At 41.4% G+C, this 25,666-nt stretch overlaps 1 protein-coding gene across 5 annotated transcripts; it reads left to right on the top strand.

Moving 5' to 3' along the window:
• Window positions 1–1,787: 1,787 nt before the first annotated feature.
• On the top strand, window positions 1,788–25,359 carry LOC128675327 (calpain-8-like). 5 transcript variants are annotated; one of them, XM_053754650.2, is made up of 15 exons: window positions 1,788–2,018; window positions 2,708–2,844; window positions 5,418–5,463; window positions 6,818–6,932; window positions 16,626–16,756; window positions 17,490–17,774; window positions 18,413–18,623; window positions 19,040–19,272; window positions 20,854–21,058; window positions 21,163–21,315; window positions 22,027–22,272; window positions 23,023–23,301; window positions 24,089–24,218; window positions 24,350–24,405; window positions 24,609–25,359. In XM_053754650.2, the coding sequence occupies exons 2-15, from the start codon at window positions 2,727–2,729 to the stop codon at window positions 24,633–24,635; spliced, it is 2,235 nt and encodes a 744-aa protein (XP_053610625.1). In that variant the 5' UTR covers window positions 1,788–2,018; window positions 2,708–2,726; the 3' UTR covers window positions 24,636–25,359. The 5 variants fall into 5 exon arrangements, with proteins under 5 accessions (XP_053610625.1, XP_053610628.1, XP_053610627.1 ...); XM_053754653.2 differs by having other exon boundaries at window positions 1,794–2,018; window positions 22,048–22,272; XM_053754652.1 differs by lacking the exon at window positions 1,788–2,018 and adding an exon at window positions 2,025–2,428.
• The last annotated feature ends 307 nt before the right edge of the window (window positions 25,360–25,666 follow it).

The raw sequence follows: 25,666 nt of genomic DNA on the forward strand, positions 1-25,666 counted from the left end.
AACTTGCGGGTCAGGTATTCACGCACTTGGATTGCAAAATGTGGAGGAGCACCATCCTGTTGGTAATAAAAGTTTTGCAGGGAAGCGAGAGGAACGTCATCTAGCATCTCGTTTATAACGTGATCCAGCAACTCCAGGTACGTTGAGCCGGTAAGACGGCCCTCAATAAAATAAGGTCCGAGTAAATGTCCGTCTATTATGCCAGCCCAGACATTTAAACCAAATCGGTGTTGAAAAGAGTGTCTTTTTATTTTTCTGGGGTTTTCATCCCGATAACTCCACCAGTGCTCATTATGGATATTGAATACACCAACTCTTGTGAACAAACTTTCGTCTGTCCACAAAATGTTGGCGTTTCGGTTGTCTAGCAGCCAGCGACAAAATGTGATTCGTGCATTATTATCCTGTGGGAGCAGATCTTGTACTTTTCTAAAGTGAAACGGGTGTTTCTGTTCACTTTTCAATAGTCTCCACACTGTCACGTGGCTCACATGGAAGTGTCGTCCTGCCTCACGGGTACTGGCACGGGGCTCTACTTCGAAGTAGTCTAGAATTAATTCCTGCAACTCTACAGTAAGCCCTACACTGCCTCGAGCTTGCGCGTGTCTTGGGACGTCAAACTGACGAAAGTCTCTCAATCGCTGTGTGGCCGCAAGCATAACCTGGCGGGACGGCCTCCTTTGATGTGGAAACATTTCCGCAAACATATTCACGGCTTGCCGCAAACTGTCACCACATATGGCATACAAGCGCACCATTTCCACCAACTCGTGGTTGGTATACGCTTCAGTCATTTTCTTGATTTGATTGTGATACGCAACTTAAACAACACGGACCGAGCAGAGCGAGCGGAGCGAGCGGAGCGAGCGAAATCTTGACATCCGCCGTGCGTCGGCGTCGCGAATAGACTGGGGCGGGGTGGTGGTGCGTTGCGGGGTTGCGGGGATGGCTGGCCGTCGGTCGGCGTTTACGCCGCACAAAGAAAAGGGGCGGAGCTTTTTTTGCCGACTTATGTACTCAAGTTTGCCGACGGACTAGTGATGTGCATATGTTTCGATAATAAGTGTTGTTCATAACATAATGTCGATTAAATAAAATATTCTTAAAAAAAATACCTAACTTTTGATCATGTTTTTTTAATTGATTTGTGTTCAGAATCAGTAATATAACAACCTCTGTGAATATGGCAAGAATGCAAAGTAACACCCTGTATAGATAAACATCCAAGACCCGGGCCAATCAGAAAAAGATTATTTTCCATCATGACCCGACCGGGGATCGAACCCGGGACCTCTCGGTTCAGTGGCAAAAACTTAACCACTGCGCCACCGAGGTCGACACACAACTATAAGAACTATAGTATATATATAAGTATCTTTTGTTAAGCTGTTTCTGATGGTGCATGTGCCTTCGGATGGTTGATACGTGTGGTTGGTACAATGCTTGCCACAAGAGTTGGTACCTGGCATAATATGGTTTGCCAGCGCAAACTCATGTCTCCTGAGCAAGCGCCACAGATGCCGAGGCGAACGACCAACAGTGCGTAGTTTGTGAGAAAAAGCCATGATATACGGAATTCGTATCCGTAAGTTTGCATGGCGAACTATTATTGAAAGTGTATAGCCGGCAATAGATATAGGTCCCAACTCGCACGGTGGCGCGCATAATAAATATATTGTTTATAACGCCTAACTAAAATATAAAACGGAGAACACCGCAGTAGTAGGTACAACACCGAACCGACTCAATATTCGTACCTATTATAATTGGATAGAACCTGTAATCAAACCGTCTAGTGGGAATGGAGCACTGTCCAGCGTGGGGCAAGACCGGCGCTGGCGCAGCTGTCCGATGCCAGTGAGCGCGCGACCGCCGCTCGCGACGCACGTGTACGCCTCACTGCGCTCCACCTTTACTCTGATATGCGACTCGCGAGTGGACTCCAATCGGAGATAGTATGCCCTAAAGTGTTCTGTGTTGATAAGTGCTCCGCCGGCCTCGTCACCCCTCGCTGCCGTGTGAGTTACCTCGCTATCTCCACAATCAGTTCCCTAGGGATGTTCACGGAGCAGATACCATCTTAATCTCCCGGTAGCTGGAACCACGGATATGCGGAGGTTGCGCGCGTCTTGTTGATGTTTCAGTTCTTGTGATGTAATGTGTCGCCTCAAGGATGTCTGTAACACTGCTACCTACCTACTTAGCGACCTACAATGTCATTAATTTTTCAACGTATTGTTGTAAGACACTAAGCAAATACTCGTGATGACTTATGCGCACGACCTATATAATCGTGAGGCAAACTGTAAAAGTGAAACGGTTTGGATTTTGTATCAGAGCATTACATCAAACGGTACATTACATCGCATCGCGGAGGTACTATTACTACGAATAAAAATAAAGACTACATAGATAGGTACGTAAGTAGGTAAGTGCTTACCAGCTATATTTTACAAAATGCATCGAGCAGAATGTGTAGTGCTGGGTCAGCAGCGCTATGGAATACTTGAGCGGTTACACCACCTACTTGCGGTGCAGGCACGGGACCCGATCTGCACTAGTTTTTTTTTTTTAATTTAAGCATAATACATGTTATGTTCGGTGAAAAGCTAGAGGGTAGTTTGGGAAAGCACGACGCTTTAAAAAGTTGTACCGCGACCAAGTCGTGATATTCGTGATAGTAAGTACATAATGTGTTGTGTGGCAGAGAGCGGGGGGCGCGGCGCATGAAGAAGTTCGTGCGCACGCGCGGCTCGCGCCCGCAGTCGCCGCTGTCGCCGCCGCCGCTGCCGCTGACGCCCGTGCCGCCGCTCGTCGCGCCCGCTAAGACCAATGGACATGCCAGTAAGTACTTATCTACAACTTATGTAACTGTAATGTACTATGTAGTCTGAACTAGCACATCATACGCAGAACGATCCATTTGGATACCTATGCCATTCAGGCTTATCTATTAGACTGCCTTGGTTAAGTGTACTGACTGGTGACCGCTTTATCCAGACCCGAGGTTGTAGGATGGAAGCCTGTTACAGTTTGATTAGGAGTTGATAACTGAATCATCTGGTACTCTGAAATCTTAAAAAAAATTGGCAAGTCGTCACGCTCGGGTTTCAGATTTTTTATCAACTTCACGCGATCTGGTATAAACATGGGTAAATATGCCCACTCGGTTCTATCATACCACTGGTATCGCAATAGATTCGTCGCTATTGTGGCCACACCTATGTATCTAAATATAATCAAAACAAACAGAATTTGAATGGTGGGTCAGAGCAGACGAGAGAATCTTGTCTATCTTAATGGTCTCCGTAACCTCGCTGGAATAACAAAAACGAATCTTTTAGCTTCAAGGAAAGCACGTTATTTAATATTAATACAATAATATGGTATATCTTAAGTAATAAATAATTATGTTGTTACATTGAGCTCAGATTTAATAAAAAAAAACTAATTAGGGTACTTCCATAGATAAACCACCACCAACCAGATTACCCGTGCAACAAATACTCTCAACCTACCTCTGCAAAAATTTGAGATCGATTGCGCACATAAGTATGTATTATAATATGAAAATTTTGCAATAGACAATAAAGGTTGCAGCCGCTGCAGCGACCTGCATCTGAACGATAGGTCAACGCAGATATCGACACTCCCATACGTACGTATTAATTTACATACGAAGCTAGCGGGTTGGTAATAAAGTCCGTCGTACATTTATCTACGGCTCTTAATAACATGAACTGGCTCAGTCGGGGTGTCCACGCTTTCACAGGAAACCCGGACTAGGCCCTAGGCTGGTCTCATTATTTTATTAGCAACAATTTGCTTCCAGTGAAAGTAGTTAAAAATGATGTTGGGCGTGCGATGGCAATCTAAAGATCGGGACAGATAGCGCCTGAGAAAATGAAAGTTCGTGTTTTTCTCAGCGACGAAGTGTACCAACCCGCGGCCGTCTTGTCCCGGCCGCCATCCGACGGCGCTTGTGCTCCGCCACGTCTTGACTATAATCATATTAGTGTTTCTTAACACGCCCTTTAAATCGTTAAGGAATTTAGATATGGTCTGCAAAATATTCCGATTTTCTTTTCGGTGCTTTTCAACTACTTAGGTATCTAATTTCTAGGATTCTGGGGGCTTACCATCATCTCTTAACGTGATACATTTTACGACCTAAACTGAACTGCATCGCAAATTCGTACCATCGACTTAATTTTTAGTATTAATGCGATTCATTTTAGGTTCCTAAATTGAACTGAGTTGCATTGGAATCGTTCTTCGTAAAAGTTGACCCACAGGCCTGCTGTACCCACAGGAATCGGAATCGCTCCAATAAAAGAATTATTATTTTAGTTAAAAAAATATATCCTATGCGATCTGTCAACCTGATTAATGACATAATTTTTATCATAATCCGTTATCGTTACATATAGGTACTGTTGTTTTATTGAAGTAGGCAGGAACCTACCAGCACGCTATAGGCATATTGTGAAAACTCATAACGCAGCAAGAACATGCGGCGATGATAACATAAGTAATATTTGCGATTGTCTAATCGCAGTTGAAAGCACGCGAAGTCATCAGTCTTGCAATAATGGGTTTGCGCGGAAGTGGCGGCGCAGGCGCAGCGCACTGCACCTCGCAATTTGTTCGAGCAGCTATCCCCCCACTCTCCCACCCCACGACCGCCGCGAGGGACCCCCGTTAGCCAGAGATGAACCATTACTCTTGTAGTCCGGAAATATAAGTTAATGTCCACTTCGATTAGTTATTCCGTAGTTTCCACGTCGGCGAGCAGTAGTCATGCGATGCGGGCGCGCACCAACTTCAACACTGTACTCAATAAAACAGTCGTCTTCCTGCTTGGCCTAACACATTGTCACTGCCACATCGGGATTCGCGGCGCGTTGTTATTCATAACGTGTCAATTTCAGCTTCGAGCCGGAAGCTAATCCGATATTCTGCATGCCTCACTATAATATCAATATTTCGCGGAGGTAGCCTTTGTTCGAACAAAATTTGCTGTAGGTATTAACTATTTCGATCTTGAATATAATCAAAGTCTCGGCAACTCAGTACCTGAATAGTTTATCAGATTTTGTAGCACGATGTCTGCTTAGCACCAGCACATGGTGTAGAAGAAACTACAGAATTGGGTCTTCGTTATCATTTCCCCTAGAGAAAGATTTTTATTAGTACGTGTGTGTGTTGGTTTCAATGGGCATGAGACACACGAGCACAACTGTGCCCTTTAGCCTTCAGGTCATGAAGCTACCTGCGTGAGGGAACGGAACCATGACCGACAAAGTATCGACGGCAGTCAATCCGGTAACGTATGAGTGAGGTTATTCTAGCTGTTTTCAATGTAATTATTGTGATGTTTGTTGTGCAAATGCCAAGTATTCTCGTGTTCCTCGCAGATGGAGTGGGCGCGCGGCGCGGCGACCAGCACTCCACGCTCTCCAGGTGAAGTCTCTCGTGCACTGCGGTGTTGTGACGCCCGCGCGCGTCACTCCACATGACGAGCTCAATTTGTCTCAGTATGTCGGGATGTAGGCAGAGTTGACGTCGTGAGTGACGTCTGATATCGCCCGGCCCACAAATAAGTAAAGTAACATATAAGTAAATTTTGGTTTGCGCGCGTTTGGGCTGGACAAACTATCCCATATGATCAACTAGCTGATGCCTACGACTTCGTTCTCGTGGCCGAACAATTTATGGTAAGGAGTCAAAATTATTAGAGAAATTTATTTATACAGACAAATGTAACGAACCTATACATACAGAAGATGCTAATGAGACTGAAAAAGTATACTTTCTATAGTGTAGCTGAACTATTGTGACTCTTCTTCAGGTGATCCAGATCTTCGATTTTTATATTGTTAAGGCGTCATTTCAATATTTTCTATAGTTTAGCTGTACCATCATTGTTCTCCATCAGGTGTTCCAGTTTTCAAAATAATTTATACCCTATATGTTGCCCAGGCTTAATAGTTTATAACAAAAAAGTTTCATTCAAATCCGTCCAGTAGTTCCAAAGATTAGCGTGTACAAATAGACAGACATACAGACAGACAGAGATTTTTTTCGAATTCTTTCTCTGTTACACTGTGATGACTCTATCGCCTAATTTTATTTTTATGTAAATAAATTTAATGTACAGGATTTTTTTTTCTTCTATTTTATTATAAGTATTGATTTAAAAAATGAGGTGTATTATGCAGGGGCGTGGTTTCGATACCCGGTCGAGTCCTATATTTTTTTATATCACTGTTTTTTAAGTTTAATTTGTAGCTACCAATCTACCAATTTACAAATAATAATTCATTTGATATTATATCGGTTCAGTCGTGAAATCAATAATGGAATTAAGTACTTTAGAGCTGAGAATAGCCTGTGGTCCATTATGTAGAACGTTAAAAAATAAACAAATAAGCCTTCAGAGTATTGACCTATTGGTGAATTGCTAGGTTTAAGGAAACGGCCACGTGACATGCGATACGTAGCTGAGCTCAGGTCACGGAAACTTCAATAATTGACAATGGCATCGTAGGTATTTCTTTGTATACCTTCCCTGCTTGCGGGCGAGCGTGTAGCACACTCACTGAATCACATCGATGTATCAAATGAACTCGTGGAGGCGCTAATATTCAGAGATAGCTTTAGGGTATGAACTTGCTAGTTATTTTCCTTTATTGAAACAAGTGTAGGGTGATTGAAATGAGAGTGAGAGAAGTGCTACTTCATATTTCCATTGTTTTATTGTTTTTTCTGTTCTGTCGACAAGACCATGGTGTTTTGACCTGTTGGTGTCGTCCAGGTACTGGAGCGGGTCGGAGGAGTGCGGAGGCGGCGCGCTGTGGGAGGACGCGGAGTTCCCGCCGGCGCGCGCGCTCGGCGAGCAGCGCCGGTCCGTGCAGTGGCTCCGGCCTCACGTGAGTACCTTCTTCACCGACTACTACTCAACCGCTGCTCACTCGCGACGTCTGCTCTTACCGGAGTCCGCATTGGTGACAGTTGAAGCGGGAGTGGTGGAGCGGTTAGAGACCCTCAACATCGATAAAAACATTAGGCTCAGGTATAATTTAATGTCCCACCTTAAAGATGGTTATAAAGAAGTGTGGTAAATTTAGATTTAAATATAACAATAGAATTACACAATAAAAAATTTAAATAATTCAAATGAATTAACTTAAGAATAATAAATACAGAGAAGCGACCCGGGCGCACTCTAGTCCGCCGTCCTCGCGCGCGGCATTGGCACACTTGCCCGCAAATATTGACACCAGCGTTACGTCACGCGCTTCTTGCTCGTTACAACACTGAAGGGTCCTAACGTTATAATATATTAGGAAGATTACAATAAAATATGACCAGATTATAGTGTCACATCGCAATGTTAATAAATGGTTATCTACTTGTTTAAAAATTATCTCTACTAAGATGCTGTGTCCTTTGCAGTAGGGTCACTTTTTTATCACGTTCTGAAAACAATATAGTTTACGGCTTATCTTGATCATTGATACAAACATGCGGACATCATATCTGAATCCTAAACCACCCCAAAGCATCTAATGTTGGTTTAAATTTTATCAAAACAAAGCACCTAGTAGACAGCGCGCAAGCTATCCCGACTCGCGTGATTCCCGCACAAGGACGCCGGGTCTATCTGGGCCGCGCGTGCTGCAGACGCGCACGCGAGGGAACTGTATTTGTGAATACCAATTTCTGGAGTAAATGAAGAAAGTCTAATTACGAGCGGTAAAACGTCGGCCTCGGGTCGGATATGGAATGTAATCTGACCCGAGCGTTACTGGCGCATCTACATAGACAACTAAGACCTCGCGGAGCTCGTATGCGTGACACCAGCGGTATTTAATGTCACTAAGTGATGTACATCCTCCCTGGCGGTGTCAGGAGCCGAGCTGGGGCGCAGCGGAGTGAGCGAGCGCCGCTTTCGTTCACATTTTATTTGCTTTTTATCACTGATCTTCGGCAATCAAATACTAATTTATAGGCTAATGTTATGAATTGGAAAGTGTTCGTTCATGCCTGCTGGCTTCCATTCGGTCGCTATAAATATAGCTTGAATTTCGTCACAAAGAAAAGAAGTTAGATTATCTTTCTTTAATCCAGAAAAATAATCTGTATAACTTTATAGATGATTGTTTAATTTCTAAAAAACTTCAGTCCGCCTATAGACGACACGTGCAAATAACAGATTATTGAGTAGGTGCGTGACCCGGCGCCAGCGCAGCTCGACGGGCGATGGCCGTCACAGAGATCTACTGTTAGCTCAAATCAAATCAAATCAAAAATATTTATTTGTAAATACAGGTATAAAAGTGTTGTTAATAAACATAGAAAGTGCTCTGTATTCTGCCTAGTGGCGTACAAAATATAAAAGACAACATTATTTAAAATAATCAAGTTAAATGTAATGTACTCAGAAACTTAGAGCTTGTCCTCCAAGAAATCCTCTAGTTTGTAATAACATTTCTCAACAAGTAGCTTATGAAGGTCTTTCTTAAATATTTTTAAACTTGCTGATTTTAAAGAGTTAGGTAAGTTATTGTATATTTCAGGTGCTCTTCTAAATACGCTTTTATGCATCAAAGCTGTATTACAGACAGCTAACGCTATTTTGGTTGAATTATTACGAGCCCGCGTATAAAACGAGAATTTATCTTTGTGTGTATGCACAAAAACAGCACACTCAAATATATACATGCAGGGTAATGTTAATAACTTAAATTTTTTAAAAAATGGCACGCACGTGTCTGTTTGTTGGAGTTGGAAAATAGATCGGATGCAACGTTTTTGAGCCTTGAAAATAAATTCTTTTTCAGTGGCATTACCCCAGAACATAACACCATATCGTAATGTTGAATTGACGTAGGCGTGATAAGCCGTAAGAACAGTATTAAGATTAACTATTTTTTGAAGTCTAAAGAGAGCATAAGAGAATTGTCTCAAACGTTTGCACAGATAATCGATTTGTGATTTCCAATTTAATTTATTGTCAATATACAGTCCTAGGAATTTGGTAACTTCAATTTCAGAGATATTTTGATTAAGGAATGGAATGTCAATTTTTTTATTATTCTTATGTCTCTGTTTAAAATTTATTAATTTAGTCTTGTTAATATTTAATTTTAATTTATTATTATTCAGCCAATTAGTTATTAATGTCAAGGTATGTATGATTTCCGAATTTGTGCTTTCAATATTATCACTTTTAAATAATATAGTGCTATCGTCCGCAAAGAGTGTAACATGGTGTTTTGTTATTAGAGGGAGATCATTGATATAAATCAAAAACAGCAATGGGCCCAAAACACTACCCTGTGGGACACCTCTAGGAACCTTTCTGCAATCAGAGTAATATTTTGACTCCGTTTTTGTCCTCACACAAATTCTGTCAATTTGCGTTATTTGTTGTCTATCTGTGAGATAAGATTTGATAAGTTGGTAAGCATTGCCTCTAATACCATAATGATATAACTTATCCAACAGAATACTATGGTCGACACGATCGAACGCCAATGACATGTCCATAAACAATCCTATACAGGGCCTCCTTTTATCAACTTCAGTCATTGTTTTGTATAAAAAGTCGTAAATAGCAAGGTTTATAGATTTATTAGGTCTAAACCCATATTGCTGCTGTGAGAATACATCATTCGACTCAAAAAAATCATAAAATTGCTTGTTTATTACCTTTTCAATAATTTTGGAAAAGATCGATCCTAAAGCTAATGGTCTATAATTGCTTACCAGATATTTTTCATTTTTCTTAAATAAAGGTCTTACTAATGATATTTTTAGTTTATTTGGAAATTCACCTTTTTGTATAATAATATTGATAACGTGGCTTAGTACTGCGCTAATGATGTGAGCGACATCTTTGATAACCATGGTACATATCTGGTCGAATCCGGTACAATTAGTATTTTTTAATGTCATAATTATTTCATAAATATCAATCGGAATTGTTGGAGTCAAAAAAATTGAATTTAAATTGTTAAATTTTATACTTGTATTATTATAATTATTACCCATATTTTCATCCGGTTTTGTTACATTAATAAAGTAATCATTGAATGCATTTGCTATTAGCATGGGATCCGTAATTATTTTGTTGTCTACGTGTATTTCCTCAATATTCTCTTTCGGGAAGTTAGTTTTATTCTGATTTATAATGTTCCAAGTGGCTTTACTTTTATTTTTCGATTGTCGTATATAATAATCATTTTGAGATTTTTGTGTCAACATAATTATACGTTTAAAACGTTTTGTATAGGCTCGTAGAACGGTTGCATTCTCTCTTGTTGGATTCTTTCTATAATTCCACAGTAAACTTCGTTTACGTTTGCTACAAATCTTAATACCTTTACTTATCCATCTAGGTCGCTTTTGGGTACATTGTTTCATTCGAATCAGTGGGAAACAAAGGTCATATATTAATTTAAATAAGTCATAAAATTCGTTTAATGCTACATTTGGGTCGTTTGACTCGTAAGTACTCAAAAAGCTTAATTGACCGATGTATTTAATAAAAATTGACCGATTATATTTAGAAAAATCTCGTTTTATTCTATACCAGATTTTAAAGCAACAACTTTTTCTGATAGAAAACTTCAATATCTGAGCTGAATGGTCTGATAATGCAAAATCACGTAACTCACTCTTGGAGCGATTTGTATTATGTATAATATTATCTATACACTTTCCACTAGATAAACGAGTAGCTTCTTCAAATTCAAATTTGAGGTCATGGGAGTATATTAAATTACGAAAAGTATTTGTTTGTTTATTTCTTTGCAATACGTCTATATTAAAGTCACCACATATAATGACCTTGCATTTCTGTTTACGCTTTTCCAGAATTGAATTGAATTTATCAAAAAAAGTATCCAATATATGGTTCTTATTATCTGGACTCCTGTAGATACAGATTATAATTGTATTGTGATCAAGCAATTCTATCGCAGAACATTCAAATATATTTGGAATTGAGATATTTATAAATTCTTTGATTTCTGAATATCTATGTGAGCCCCTGACTAGTATACAAGAACCACCATCTCGAGATTTTCTCATAAAACTTGATGCTAACTTAAAATCACTTAATACTAGACTGAGTTCATCCCCTTTAATCATATTATGTTCAGTTATACATAGTATATCAATATATTTACCTTCACAAGCTAGCTCATCCAAACAAACTAGTAATAAATCAGATTTACTGATCAACCCATTCAAATTTTGGTGCATAATATATAAATAATTAGTCACGAAATAAATTATTATTATTACAATTAAGTTTATCACCAGAAGATATGTCATTTATTTTATTATTATTATTGGAATTGTCATTGTTAATATTTAGATCATTATTATCAATCATATTAGAATTATTAGAAGATATATTGTAACATTTGTCAATCTTATTAACTAAGTCAGTCTGAGTCATTTGATTCTTATACATTTTTCTGTGGCAACTACAAGGAATATTTTCCTGTGAGATCACCTTTTTATTATACATTTCTATGTTTGCTTTATAACCCATGCGTAATATTTCTCTGAGTAAAGATCTAGAAAGATTTAAGGCAAAATGCTTTCTACTAGGTAATATTCTACTATAGTCCATATCCATAAACACTACATTTCTATTATTTTTACAAATAAATTGCAATGTATAGTTAATTTTCTTTTCATTTAAGTGGAAGTTATAAGGAATTTCACTAATAATTACATTTGTATTGGATAAAGAATTAAGCCATTTACTTATATCTAACTGTAAATTAAATGGGTTTTTGTCATTTATTCCCCCTGCAAATATAACAACATCATTTTTGGTAAGTTGCTTAAGGTCAGCCATTAAATAATTGTTTAAGATGCTGCCTGCTGTCGCACCTGGCTTAGAATAGCAAAACACTAAATATTCAGTCCCTAGCAGATTTTGAAGTTTATCTCGAAGGCCGCGTCCTTGTTCATCCGATACGATGATGACTTTTTTTAGTGTCCTCTGCTTCAATTTGCTTGCTGTTACTCCAAAATCAATAGTCCCACCATCGGATTCCTTCTCGTTAATATTTAATTTTTTTATCATATGTTTATCTTCCGTGTTTAAAGAGCTAATCGTTTTAATATTAGGAGTTTGATTAATTTCATAGTAATTTCTTAATGAACTGATGGTATTTGCACAAACGCTTCTGTCCAAGTGCAATGGGGATATCCTTGGTGTTCTCATTCTAATTTTTAATATTTTCTTACTTATTGGTGTTGAGATTTGTTTATTGTTAGCAGCATTATCCGTTGCGAGTTTTTTTAGTAATTCAATTTTTTTATCTTGTTCTTGTATTTTTTGATCTAATTTGTTATTTTGTAGATTGAGGTTCTCAATTTCTTTATCCGCAATTGTTAGTTTTTCCTTCATGCTTTCTATTTCAACTTTAAGGTCATCAATATAAGATGCATCATAATTCGTAGTCATATTTTGCAAGCTGTGCATAGTTGAATCCATGATTATTGTCGAGTTTAATAAATTACTATTATTATGGCAGTGAATTAGTGTCGTCAAGTCCGTCTCAGATATTGATTTATGTAATTTCTTTCTTACTGTTACATTATCCATTATACTTATAAAATTTGTATGTATTCTTTCAATAATTAATCTCTTTAAATACAAAAATTTTTCATTGGTGATTGAGATTCGAACCTAGACTCTCGGAGTCTACAGCATAGTCCGCTACCGCAATGCTAATTTGCAGTTGACGTCATATGTCGAATTTGCGGTTTTAATCTTCCTTCCACTGCTATTTTACCGACCTATATAACTTTCCAAGTCAAGTATAGATGGCTCTGAAATCGCAATGCTTAATGTTTGCTTTAAGCATGCTTTAAGCATACCTTAAGCATGCTGTAAGCTGGTGTGAGTCTTTGTGTTCAATATTATTATGGGTGTGAAATATTTGAATTAGATAACGGAATTTATTATAGTATTTTCATGGTTTTTAGCACTGTCCCACTAAAATTTATTAGGTTGACAAATTTATAACGTCATTTATGTTATATGCCTCCAATATCAACTATTTTAAAACAAGATTACAAATGTCTTAAAGCACAAAGTCTTTAAATTGCAGTACTGTTAGTCCGTATTTATTATGATACAATTTAGTCACTTATCTTTAAAAGTTCCCTTGGATAACACAGTCACTATTGATTACTTCACTTATAAGCAGGATAGTACACTCAAATTTATTATATTTTTTCTGGAGATATTTTTTATGATTTGTTTACACGGACCCGACAAATAACGTGCGCAGTGGCGCCACCAACCAAGCTAGCTAGCTTAAGCTTAGCTACAATCGACAGTCTCGAAGGCCATGTCTATTGCTTATAGTTTCTAAGATAAAATGACCTCGGTGGCGCAGTGGTATTAGTTCTTGCCACTGAACCGAGAGGTCCTGGGTTCGATCTCCGGTCCAGTCATGATGGAAAATGATCTTTTTTTTATTGACCCGGGTCTTGGATGTTTATCTATATAAGTATTTGTTATAAAATATAGTATCGTTGAGTTAGTATCCCATAACACAAGTCTCGAACTTACTTTGGGGCTGGCTCAATCTGTGTGATTTGATATTTATTTATTTAAACTATCTTGGTAAAATGTAATAGATGGCTTTTAAACCGTCACCCACATCTGCGCGTCTCGAGACACTGAGAATTGTTTATATTCTAGCATTTCTTCTCACTTCATGCAAAAGGTATGAGACAATCCGCATCACAATATTGTTCTCGATCTGCTCACGTCCAGTTACGTACGTGATAGCAAAAGCAAGCAAAATCGTCGACACCGTAATGCCCAGTCATGATTCAATTGATATTGAATAGAACTAAATTGGTAATTTTATATTATAACAATTATTATCGATCTCGTGCAGCATCAAGAGCTTTGAAAAGACATCAACGCGCCCGCGCGCCGCGCTCCGGGATCCGTTCACAGTTTATATCTCCGGAAACAGCTATCGCAATGATTTTTTACTAAGCGAGCGAAACGAGCGAGGTCCTCAAATCAACCTGGATCCAAAATACATTTTTGTATGTATGTTTGAAACGCGATAACTATCGATTGGTCTGATTTTGCTGAAATTTAAAAGGTACCTAAGTACGATCCGTCAATAGATTTTTGAAGTTCGTGAGGCATCAAAATCGGTTAAGTCGTTTTTGAAATAGTCACAATTTCTTTTTAAACAATATTGTTTTCGCGAGGTCTTAACAACTAGTTTTTTTTACTGGTGGGTAGGAGTAGTAGAGGAGGAAGGAATGAATAGAAATGTTGTAGTGGTCGTGTCGCACGCGAGCGCCCGGCGCGCGCTGCTCTGCTGTTGGATCTTAGGGCCGACTACTGCTATAACTAGGAACCTAGAGGTTATGTTTTGCCGATGTTACGTGCTCCAAACCTGTGCTATGACTGCGATTATTTTTGCGATCCAGAAACGTTTTGGCGCAGTAAACTATTTAGATTGTATGAAAGAAACGAACGATGTAAATTTTGACGTTTGAAACGCGAAAAACGTCGCACATTGCCGTCGGTCGCAGGTGCGGCGGAACAGTTAGAGCTGCGTACGCGCACGCACGTCGATGGGGCCGGCTTACTGACACAGGTGCGGCGCTAGTACAGCTCAAGGGAAATTTACATAATCATAAAATACGAATTAACCCAAAAACTGCAGCTCTCGCCGTGACATGAAACGTTCATTACAAATGGTTGCGCGTATATAGCACTCGGTACAAATAACTAATTATGCTTTATAATTAGTGAAGCTGCGAGACGCGAACAACTGACTTCGCCGAGAATAATAACGTCTGGTCGGCGGCCGCTGGTGCCGCCTGCAGCTGCTGCATGCGTGGTCATGTCCGCACTTGACAAGACGGGCACGGCTCAACATCTTAGTTATAAACTGAAGACATATTAGAATATAACGCACGCGAAATGATAACGATTTAAAATATCCATCTTATTTGTGTCATTGCCCGCATCAGTGGAAACTGAAGAATTGTGACTTTCATCATTTATCACAATCCAGGTCGGAATTAACATAAATCGCGGCCTGCGCCGGCGCAGTGCATTGTCTATTGTGCTGCTAGTGGCTTGCTGACCATAACAGTATTGTGATACCTTTTGTATGCCACTGCCCGTAATATTTTAGCTTGCTATGCATTAAATAACTAGGTATTGAGCCGGTTGTATAGCCCACTCGTCCGGGGGCTTATTTTTAACTTTTGCCTGGGATTTTACGACTTGATGTCAACCATCTTTGGGAATGCTAGTGTTGATCAGCTGTCAAAGCTTTTTAGCCTATTCAAAATCAAATCATTTATTTTTTAAACTAGCTGTTGCCCTATTGGCTTTTTGGTAAGGAGCCAACATTATTAGAGAATTAGAGTACAGACAAAGCGTAACGATACCTATACGTACTGGAGACGCTCGGCAGACTGAAAAGCTATATTTCCTATAGTTTAGCTGGGCCATTATGACTCTTCTTCATATGTTCCAGAACTTCGATTTTTATACATCAGCAGGAAATGCCAGGCGTCATTTCTATATTTCCTATAACGTGGCTGGATTTCATGGGTCTGCATCAGGTGTTCTAGATCTTCGATTTTTATACCTCAACAGAAAATGCTCATCAGACTGAACAACTTTTGTTAAGGCATCATATCTATGTACATATATTTCCTATAGTTCAGCTGTACCATCATAGTTCTCCATCAGGAGTTCCAGTTTTCAAAATCATTCTGTATGTTGCCCAGGCTTAATAGCTATATAACAAAAAAAGTTTCATTCAAAACCGTCCAGTAGTTCCGAAGTTTAGTGTGTACAAACATACAGACAAACGTACAGTTTTTTTTTTTTCAAATTCTTACTCTGTTACTACAACTCTAACTCCTAATTTTGTTTTTATGTATTTAATATGTTTTGATTAGATAATATTTACCAAAGCTATAAACTACTAGTCCTTTGTCGCCTCGTACGCCATCCACTGCAGGATGTGCTGCAGTTATATTCTAGGACGGGAACCAAACGCCATATTATGATGCATATAAACCACATGCATTCATGTGCGGATGATAGTATTATTATTATTAGGCCGAAACCTCGTTTTTGGCCGAAACCGAATGTTCGGTCGAACACTACTCTAGATGACACTTGGTATCCTGCTCGTGTCCCACTGTCGCGCTGCTGGCTTGCCTGTTCTCTGCCACAGGATTCTATCTTGGCCTTTTCAAGTATTATATTTTATTTATTCGGGTAACTAGACAATACCATGTGTTCCTCATCTAAATTCAAAATATTTGAGTATACCTAAAAAAACTTTTGTAAACTCTTTTTTATATGTGTATAGATTTGTAATTGGTATTTTATTGCTATGTTGGTATAAGGTATGAGTACGCTGTAAATGTTCGGAAAATAAAATACCTACGTTTATAGTACTTTATTTCCGAGTAGGTGGTTCACTTCGAACTGCGATTCATCCTTGTATTTTGATGATGTTAAGACTTCTGAGAAGTATTAATATTTGATTAGCTTATCGTTGATATAGTGTATGTCTGCACAGGAGCTGTGTGCCAACCCGACGTTCTTCGGAGAGAGCTTGGCGGGGGGTGAGGAGGAGGGCGGGGGCGAGGGGAGCGGGGACGACGCCGCCGCCCTCGCCGGACAGTACCTCGACGACGTCGGCGCTGACAGGTATTGTTTCAGTGCAAGTAAAAAAAGTATGAAAAAAAGATTCAAGTCCAAGTGACTGAGAAATGAAAACTACAGAGCTATAAATAATATGAGAGCCAGCGCTGCTGAACATTTGCTATGATGTAAGGCACTTCAATTGCTATCTCTTTCATCCGATGCCCGACCTCTCATTTTTCCTTTTCATTTTCGTTGGGCATAGTGCTCCATCCATTCGCACATCACCATCGTTAGAAAGACGGATCCGGTATTATAATTAGCTTCATGATTCAAAACAAAGTTCGTATTCCACTTTGTCATGTCATAAGATAAAAACATGCGCGACTCCTACATCTAGTACAATGGTTTGATGTCTCATGATGACTCATCACCGATATATTTATGTACTTGGACACTGACATAATTTATATGTAGATAATTAACGTTTGTTTACGCGTAAAGGTGTAACTACAATACATTTCAATGAGTTCAAAATCTCTAGTTACATGAGCCTGAAGGCTGGTGGCTGATCCGGAGTCCTTAGACTCAGTAGCCACCGATGATATAGTAGTAAATTCCACAGAAAATATTCAAGGTGTCGATTGATGTCGTAAACAGAGAATACAAGTAATAATGGACCAACATGTGAACCTTTGGCAACGAGTTTGCGATTATCTAGTCGCAGACCATCTTGACAGGTCTACCACTAATGCCAATATTATTTAGGAAGCATATGAAATGAGTAATTTCTGCGCAGATGGGTGGTGGATGCGGAGGGCGCCGGGCCGCTGAGCTGCGGCGCGCTGTGGCGCGCGTGCGCCGCGCTGCGCGGCACTCCGCGGCTGTTGGCGCGCGTGGCCGCGCCGCATTCCTTCCGGCGCGGCTACTGCGGCCGCTTCCGGTTCCGGTTCTGGGTGTGGGGCGAGTGGCGCGCGGTGGCGGTGGACGACCGGCTGCCGGCGCGCGGCGGCCGGTTGCTGGGCTCGCGCCCGCGCGCCGCCCGGGACTTCACGCTGCCGCTGCTCGAGAAGGCGTACGCTAAGTTGGTTTCTCCGATTTTGTGACTCGCTATTTTTACCACTATTATTGAAGTCGTATATGCACTGTATTCCAGTTTTCTCTGCATGCATGGATGACGTCTTTACCCCAGAGCACAGAGATACGAGGACAGGATATATGAACCTACAAAAGTTTATTCGTGCGAAGTTCGATTAAATTTGACAGATGAATGCTGCGACATTAGTACAATAGTACAGTTTGTAGTACAACTGATTACTGCTAGACTATCAACTGTCGCGTAGGTACTCTTTCGTTTTTAAGTATAGCAAGCGAAAGAGACAAACTCGAAGTTTCGGCCAAGAAGTATTTATTTCTATCTCGCTCGCCATAGCAAGCGAGGCGAAAGGGTACGGGACTGATTGCAGTTCGCGAAACCTGTCGAAGCATTCATAATCCTTGTAACCTTTAAATATTAAAGCCGACCGCCCGGTTTACTCACCTGCGAGCCTCGATAATCTGTGAGCGAGGGCTGCGCCCTTTACGAAAAAGTGCAACTCGACTGCTGGCGAGATTTTAAGACGTCTAAAAATCTCCTCGACACTACTCCTACGACTAAAAATTATCTTATTATAAGTGCTAGTTTTTCAAAGTAATAATATTTGCGATATCCTCGGGAGTCAGACTGCACGGGTCGTACTCGAGCGCGCGGCGCGCGGAGCTGGCGACGTGCCTGCGCGACGTGACGGGGGGCGTGGTGCAGAGCCTGATGCTGCGCCCGCGCGCCGCCGCCGCCGCCGCCGCCGCCGCCGCCGCGTCTGCGCTCATCGCCGCCGCGCCGCGCTCCACGCTGCTCGTGGCCACCGCCGCGACCGCAGCGCCCAGGCAGGGGCTGGTCAGTACACTAACGGTTCGTCGGCTGCGGCGGCTTGCACTGTCGTCTGCCGCTGTAGCCGCATTCGATTTATTAATTAGTTTGTTAATTTCCAACTTGTGTCACTTAATCGACCCTTAATAAGTTGGATCGTGGCGAACAGATATCTCTGCCTGTCGTATATCTAATGTAAAACTGGCGTAATAGTGTGCACGTTACATATATGTTGGAACAAGTTGGAAACCAACAAACACAATTATACAGGAATTCATCACAGAAAAATATCGTCTTACCGAGATCAAAAAGGAAGAGAACGCGCTGCATTATCCTCATTGTTGTATGTAGCGTATACTCGGTACGATATGGAGCCGATCAGATCATGAAGATTGCCGACGAGTTTTAGATGCTAATTGTATCATGACGTGATGATTGTGTAGGCTCAGCAGTCCGGTCTGATCGGCGGGCACCCGTACTGCGTGTGCGGTCTGGCGCGGGTGCGGGCGGCGGAGGAGGCGGCGGGGGAGGCGGGGGAGGAGGCGGGCATGCTGCTGCGGCTGCGCGCGGCGGCGGGCGGAGCGTGGAGCGGAGCGTGGAGCGCGCACAGCGCCGAGCGCGCCGCGCTGTCCGCCGCCGACCGCGCTCAGCTCGTCACGGACCACGACGAGTTTTGGTCAGTATCAACTCAAAAACTGCATTCGAAATACAAAGTACTCTACAAACATACATAAGTATGTTCGTTCTGGTTCCTGTCTGAAAATGTTATAATGTAATTGAAACTATGCATGCATACAGCGAATACACACCCTCCTCCTCCTTGCGTCTTTATTTATTTATTTAAAGTTTGTTGCACGATATAAAAGTCTAATTTCTTGCAATATTTCACGAATGTAGGTTGAATAAAAGCATGAAGAGGAACATACAAAATCACAACATTTGGTTGATTTATTTAAAAGAATATTTAGCTTAAATGCGATGGAACGCCTGATCGTTCCAGTGAGGTAAAACTCAGCTGGCAGCTGTCTCAGATGTCTCCATGATTCGTAGAGTAGATAATGTGTGAAGAGGTAACAAACTAACACAAACGATTGAGCCATTCCCCATGACTCAATCGCGCTCCGATTTTGACGTCCGTCGTCTTTTTCCTACATGGCATTGGATGACATCTCTTATTGACGGCAAAAAATGAATTGAAGCTTTGTCCACCAAAAATCTTCGCAGCCTGTTTAAGATATCTATACATTATACATATAATACGAGTATAACTGTAAGTAGGCTATGTCTATAGAACATATTAAAGAAAAATAAATACGGGGGCTCTTTGTGAGAATAGAAGCCAAAACCATTTTTTCCGGAATGTTTGTCCGTCTTTCTCCCCGGATGGGTTGATTCTCACTAGTTCCATCGAACTAGTGAGAATGATTCCCCGGATGTCGGCCCCACGCTCCACATCGCGCGCTCCGTGTGAGCGCGTGCTATTGTTGGCACGGGGCTCGTGCTCTCCGCTCGTCCCTATTTCCACCAAAACGATCCCAATGTCAATGCTATTATCATGCAAATAGAGTGTCGTAGCACTAGGTGGGTACTAGAATCGTTTTGTTATTTCACAAACATTTTCTCTTATTAACATACTTAGTTCACATTTTTTCGCACTTACTAGGTTATGTACTGAACTAGATGATGTCATTAACGCTATGCGTGTTCGTTCACCCTAGAATTATACATTTAACTTAAAGAGGAAGTCATCTACAGAATGAGATTATTCAGAAATCTGTTAGTTAATTCAAAAAATGCTACTAACTTAAGCCCTCGGCTTCGCTAGCGTGAATTTAGCTTAGGTAAGGTTGACAGTTGATTTTTATTTATCAGCACGTAGGTCTCATAATATGTACAATGTACAGTGTATTTCGAGAAAAGGTAGGTATATAGTGCCCTTGCGCTTCGCTTGGCTCGTCTTGGCGGGATCACTACCGTGCCCCCAGATGTGAAGAGTCGGTCACGTAAAATATATCGTAATAATCGTAGTAAGTTACCTTATACTTGGCTTTACCTAAAAATATTGAAGTCTATAGTTTTATAGTATAAACAGCTTCAGACTTGGCTAGTTTTTTACAGGTTGTTTTTGGTAGGATTTCGTTCTACATATTGGTGAAAGAATTTTTGAAATTCATTTGTTCCCAATATTTAATGTGTAGATATCATTTAATATGTACCTATGTAGAATATGAAAGAATTGAATTGAAAATATTTTCAGGATGTCGTTTGGGGACTTCTGCTCGTGGTTCAGTCAGCTGGAGTTAGTGCACGTGGGCCCGGACGACTGGCTGCGGGAGCCGGCGCTGCGCGACCGGCGGCCGTGGCGGGCGGTGCTCGCGCGCCGGCGCTGGCGCCGCGGCTACAACGCCGGCGGACCGCCCTCCGCGCCCACCGCTCATACCAACCCACAGTTTCACGTGCAGGTAAACCTAATCGATTCAAATTCCACATGGTACAAGTCGAACCTTTCTTTTTCTTTTCGTTTAAAATTTTGCCAAGCACACACAAAAATGAGTTTCGTTACCAGGTCGAGGGCGCGCGCGCGTGCCACGTGGTGGTGGCGGTGACGCAGCAGTACGCGCCCGCGCGCGCGCGGCGGCTGCTGGCGGTGGGCGTGGCCGTGTACGAGTTGCCGGGCCGCCGGCCGCTCGCCGTCACGCACCACTGCCGCGCCAGGGAGGTCCGCAAACAATTATTTCAACAATAAAGCTTTCATTGTCGTCAGAGACATTGCTGCATACAACGTGTGACAAAAATAATGTCCATGCTGTAAACCGAACTGAACCGAAGCTCATCGGGAGCTGATCTTGGGTACGCAATCTGGTCGTGCTCATCATAATAATACATTATTATGAAAAAAAAATGCCAAAATATAAAATACCACAGTATAAAATAATAATGTTATTACGTAAACTAAGCAGAGTTGTCATTGTCACAAATGTTGTGCTGCATGTGTAGTCGGATCACCACAACGATGGTTTAATATAGTAATAGTTATACATTCTATTGACAGATCTCAATCGCTACAGTACCTTTTAAACTTCATTAAAATCAGACTAACGGTTCGAAAGTTATCGTGTTACAAACATACATACATTCATACATTTATACATACATACAAACAAAATATATTTTTGCACCAAGTAGAATAGACTTCGCTCACTTTGCTCGCTCGGTCAAATATAACATTTGACCTGAAAAGGTGCCTGTGAAGGGTCTAGTAATTTCTGTATAAATAATTTGATTTGATTCGCGTCGTACGACAACCACGGGAGAATATGAAATGGTCCTGAGCAATATAGTTCAGCACTAGTGGAAAAGGTAACGCAGTTTCGTAGCGCAGCTCGCACATGTCTGTAGCCGTAGCTACGAGTGAGAGCTGACTGGTCAGCGGCCGCGGTCGCGTGCGCAGGTGGCGACGTTCTTCACGCTGCCGGCGGGGCGCTACGCGGTGGTGCCGCACACGCAGCGCGCGCACGCGGAGGCCGGCTTCCTGCTGCGCGTGCTGACGGACGAGCACGCGCACGTGTGGGAGCTCAACCGCGACAACGCGCTGCTGCAAGACCCGTGGCGCGCGCTCTCGCCCGACCTCCGCCGTCTCGCTGATGACATGAGAGCTATCTTGAAATGCGATCAGGTACAACTTCTGTGTGAAAGGAATCTGTCCGTCAACTGTACATCCTACATGTTATTACCCGACAGCACGGCGGCACACGGCACCGATATTCCATCCCACTAGTCTCATGGAGTTGTCCCACGCATATCGATGTTAGTACGTTTTCGGTATAACTTAGTACTTTTCACCAATGTGGGCGAGCAGCCATCAGACAAATCTAGTGGATTATATCTAGCACTTACAACCTATGGCCATAATTTGTCTACCAGTAGTCTGACATGTTCTACCGCTAGAAGTGCGGAAGGAGATGGCATTCAGAAAAACAGATTATACCAAACGCCTTAACTTTTTACCACCAGATATGATCTGTAGCTCAAATCACACTGACCTTTGGATTTCAACTTTCGCAATTTTACAGGACGATAAGATCTTTAAAGATTGAACGACTCTGAAATGATCAACAAAAAGTTTGCCTCCGATCCTTATCTTCTAGGCTTTATTCTTCCGCATATATATTGAACGCATAGAAGTAGGTGTCTAACTGCGCGAATTTTTAAGACAGTCCTTTCTGTTCCTGCGGGAACTTTCAAAGTGTGTTGCACCTCTCTGACCTTTGTCCATGAATTTTTGCCAACAATGTCGTAATTAGTATACCTCTTAATTTTCAGTTTTTTGCTACATGTGAAACTGTTCGCAAATAAATAATAGTATAGCGATCGAATTAATTTTCGATTCGACTAAATGAAATAAAAGCTGTCTGTATCTCAACAGATGGAGCCGTTGGACGCGGTGTCCCTGCGCACGGCGCTGCGCCGCGTGTGGCGCTCAGTGCTGCCGTCGCGGCCGTCGCTGGAGCTGAGCCGCGCGCTGGTGGCGCTGCGCGACGCGCGACTCAGCGGACTCGTGGCGGCGCGCGAGCTGCCGGCGCTGTGCGCGCTGCTGGCGAGCTGGACGCGCGCGCTGCACAGCGCGGGCGCGCGCGCGGGCGCCGGCTGCCGCGCGCCGCGGCTGGACGCCTACCGCCTGCGCGAGCTGCTGGCCGCCGCCGGGGTCAGCTGATCCGAATTAACTTTGTGCCGACCCTTATGGAACTGCCCTATTTGACCGAGCGTGATCGGTATAAGAGAATAGAAATGATGAACGTCAATAATAATTTGTCCATTCGGCGCAATCACGTAGGTGATGTTCCGAGATAATGCCACAGATCACTTTGCTACTCTACGAGAGCTTTCTGGTATAGTTTACCGATATCGACCGAGTGTTTGCTCCATAATGGTGACACCCACATTATTTTAGGATAGTGTATTTTTTCACATGACTCAGTTTTGACTTTTTTACTTGTCGACTTTTCGTACGCCTGCGTCCTTCAGGAACCCATTGTGGTGATCTGTGCCCGTCTCTCTGGTGACAAAATGGCGAAATTATTTAGACATGTTTCAGCTTGGTTGACAACAAGTGGCTCAGGTTAGAGAGACCTTTGGAAGACAAAAGAAGAGGCCATTGCCCACATAATATAGGCTATTAAAAACTACTTAAATAATTATATTACATAACTTTTTTAAATATGCGGAATCTCTTCTGTCCTAATATTTTATTTTTTATATAAATGGATAGGAAACTGTATTAGTCTTTGAGTATTTGTCGCATAGATAAGAGCAATTCGTTTGTATCACTGCCTTTTGTAGTTATCGATGAGGATTCAAACTGGTTTTAATTTTTCGTACCAAGATAGTTTACCCAATGTGTGACGAGCAGAATAATAATGCCTAGGCGATGTGATTATGTAAACAGAACGTTTAACATGGAGACACAATAAACGGTGCGTGTGGTCGCGCAGGTGTCGGCCAGCAACAAGGTGGTGGAGTGCCTGGTGCTGCGCTTCGCTCGCGGCTGCAGCGCCGGCGCCGGCGGCTGGCTGCCGGCCGACGCGGCGCTGGTGGCGCTGGCGCGGCTGCATCTCGCGCACGGTGCGTCGCTCTCTCACTTGCTGTTCATCTTGTGTTCGATCGAACCTTCAGATATACTTTCAATACAAAGTAACGTACGTGAATAAAATGTACATGAAAATTTATTTGAGATTTATTTGTTTTAATTTCAGAGAGATACCGAAGCCTGTATACCAAAATGAAATCAAACCCGCTGTCGTTAGAGGAGGTTAGTGTTGAGCATACATTTTCTTGAAACAATCACAATTTGCGAAAGGGTCAATATGCGACCGGGAACATTCTCCCGGTCGCATATTGACCTTTCGCAAATTATACATAAATTCGAGTTCATACAAATTTGCCCAGTACCTTTCTTAATCGTCGTGCTTACTTAACAGTAACTTATAGTACAAAAAATATTTTCTTTTTCAGATGATCTTGATGACTATCTACTCATAGCGAACGCCAGGGGGCGCTGTCTTCGCCCCCGCTAGTTCTGTGGTTATTGTTTTTATTTCTTTATAACAAGTACTTAAGCGTAGTAGTAAGGTATGAGTAAGATAACAGAGAAGCGTTATCGACGTCGTGACTCTTATGATACTAATTCCATGTTATTTATTGGCTTTCTAAATGGTGTGCAATAAAATAGAATTAGTAATAGACTAGTAGTCGCAGTTTCTCTGTTGTTTGTAAATAGCTGCACTTCCAGTATTTATTACAAAATCAACTAAAGACATCTGCCAAAGAGTTCTGTGGATGGCGCATAGTCTGCAGTACAAATATATTTCTATTTAAAGCAACAACTATTTATATTGTATTCTTGTGTGTTATTCATCTGCATCTATGTTTGCAATCATGCATAGTGAATGTTGTGATATAACTTTAGGTAGACATGATAATATATTATTTTACTAGCTGATGCGCGCGACTTCGTTCGCGTAGCCGAACAATTTTTGGTAAGGAATCAAAATTATTAGAGAAAAAAATAACATAAACCCAAAGGCATATTATTTTATTATGTACAAAGGTGATTGTATAAAATTTCATGTTAAAAATTAACAATAAACTTCAAAACCAATGTTCGATAATAGTGTGGCAACACTTTTGTATTTCTACAAAAACTTTCGTCGTGACGCGAGTTACACTTGTGCAATTTGAAATACATTTTGTTTTTGTGATTGTAGTTTTGTTTTCCATTTGACATTGACAATAGATATCGATCCATCCTCCTTTTTGTGATACAATGTTACATCTTTTTATAATGTGTTACATCGACACTAGAACTTTGAAATATGTTTAACAACAGCTCTGGTGAAATGTGAAGTGAGAACGGTCAAGTGCGAGTTAGACTCGGGCACCGAGGGTTCCATACAAAGTACAGTCTGTTCAGAAAGTGTAGAAAATTTTTACATTTTTTTGACTACTTACATTTTTTTGACATTGCAATACCAAATATAAGGGTCAAGATTGGTTGATAAACACCCAGTGTT

This window comes from Plodia interpunctella, chromosome 14 (assembly GCF_027563975.2).
Source record: "Plodia interpunctella isolate USDA-ARS_2022_Savannah chromosome 14, ilPloInte3.2, whole genome shotgun sequence".
In the NCBI taxonomy this organism is placed as follows: domain Eukaryota; kingdom Metazoa; phylum Arthropoda; class Insecta; order Lepidoptera; family Pyralidae; genus Plodia; species Plodia interpunctella.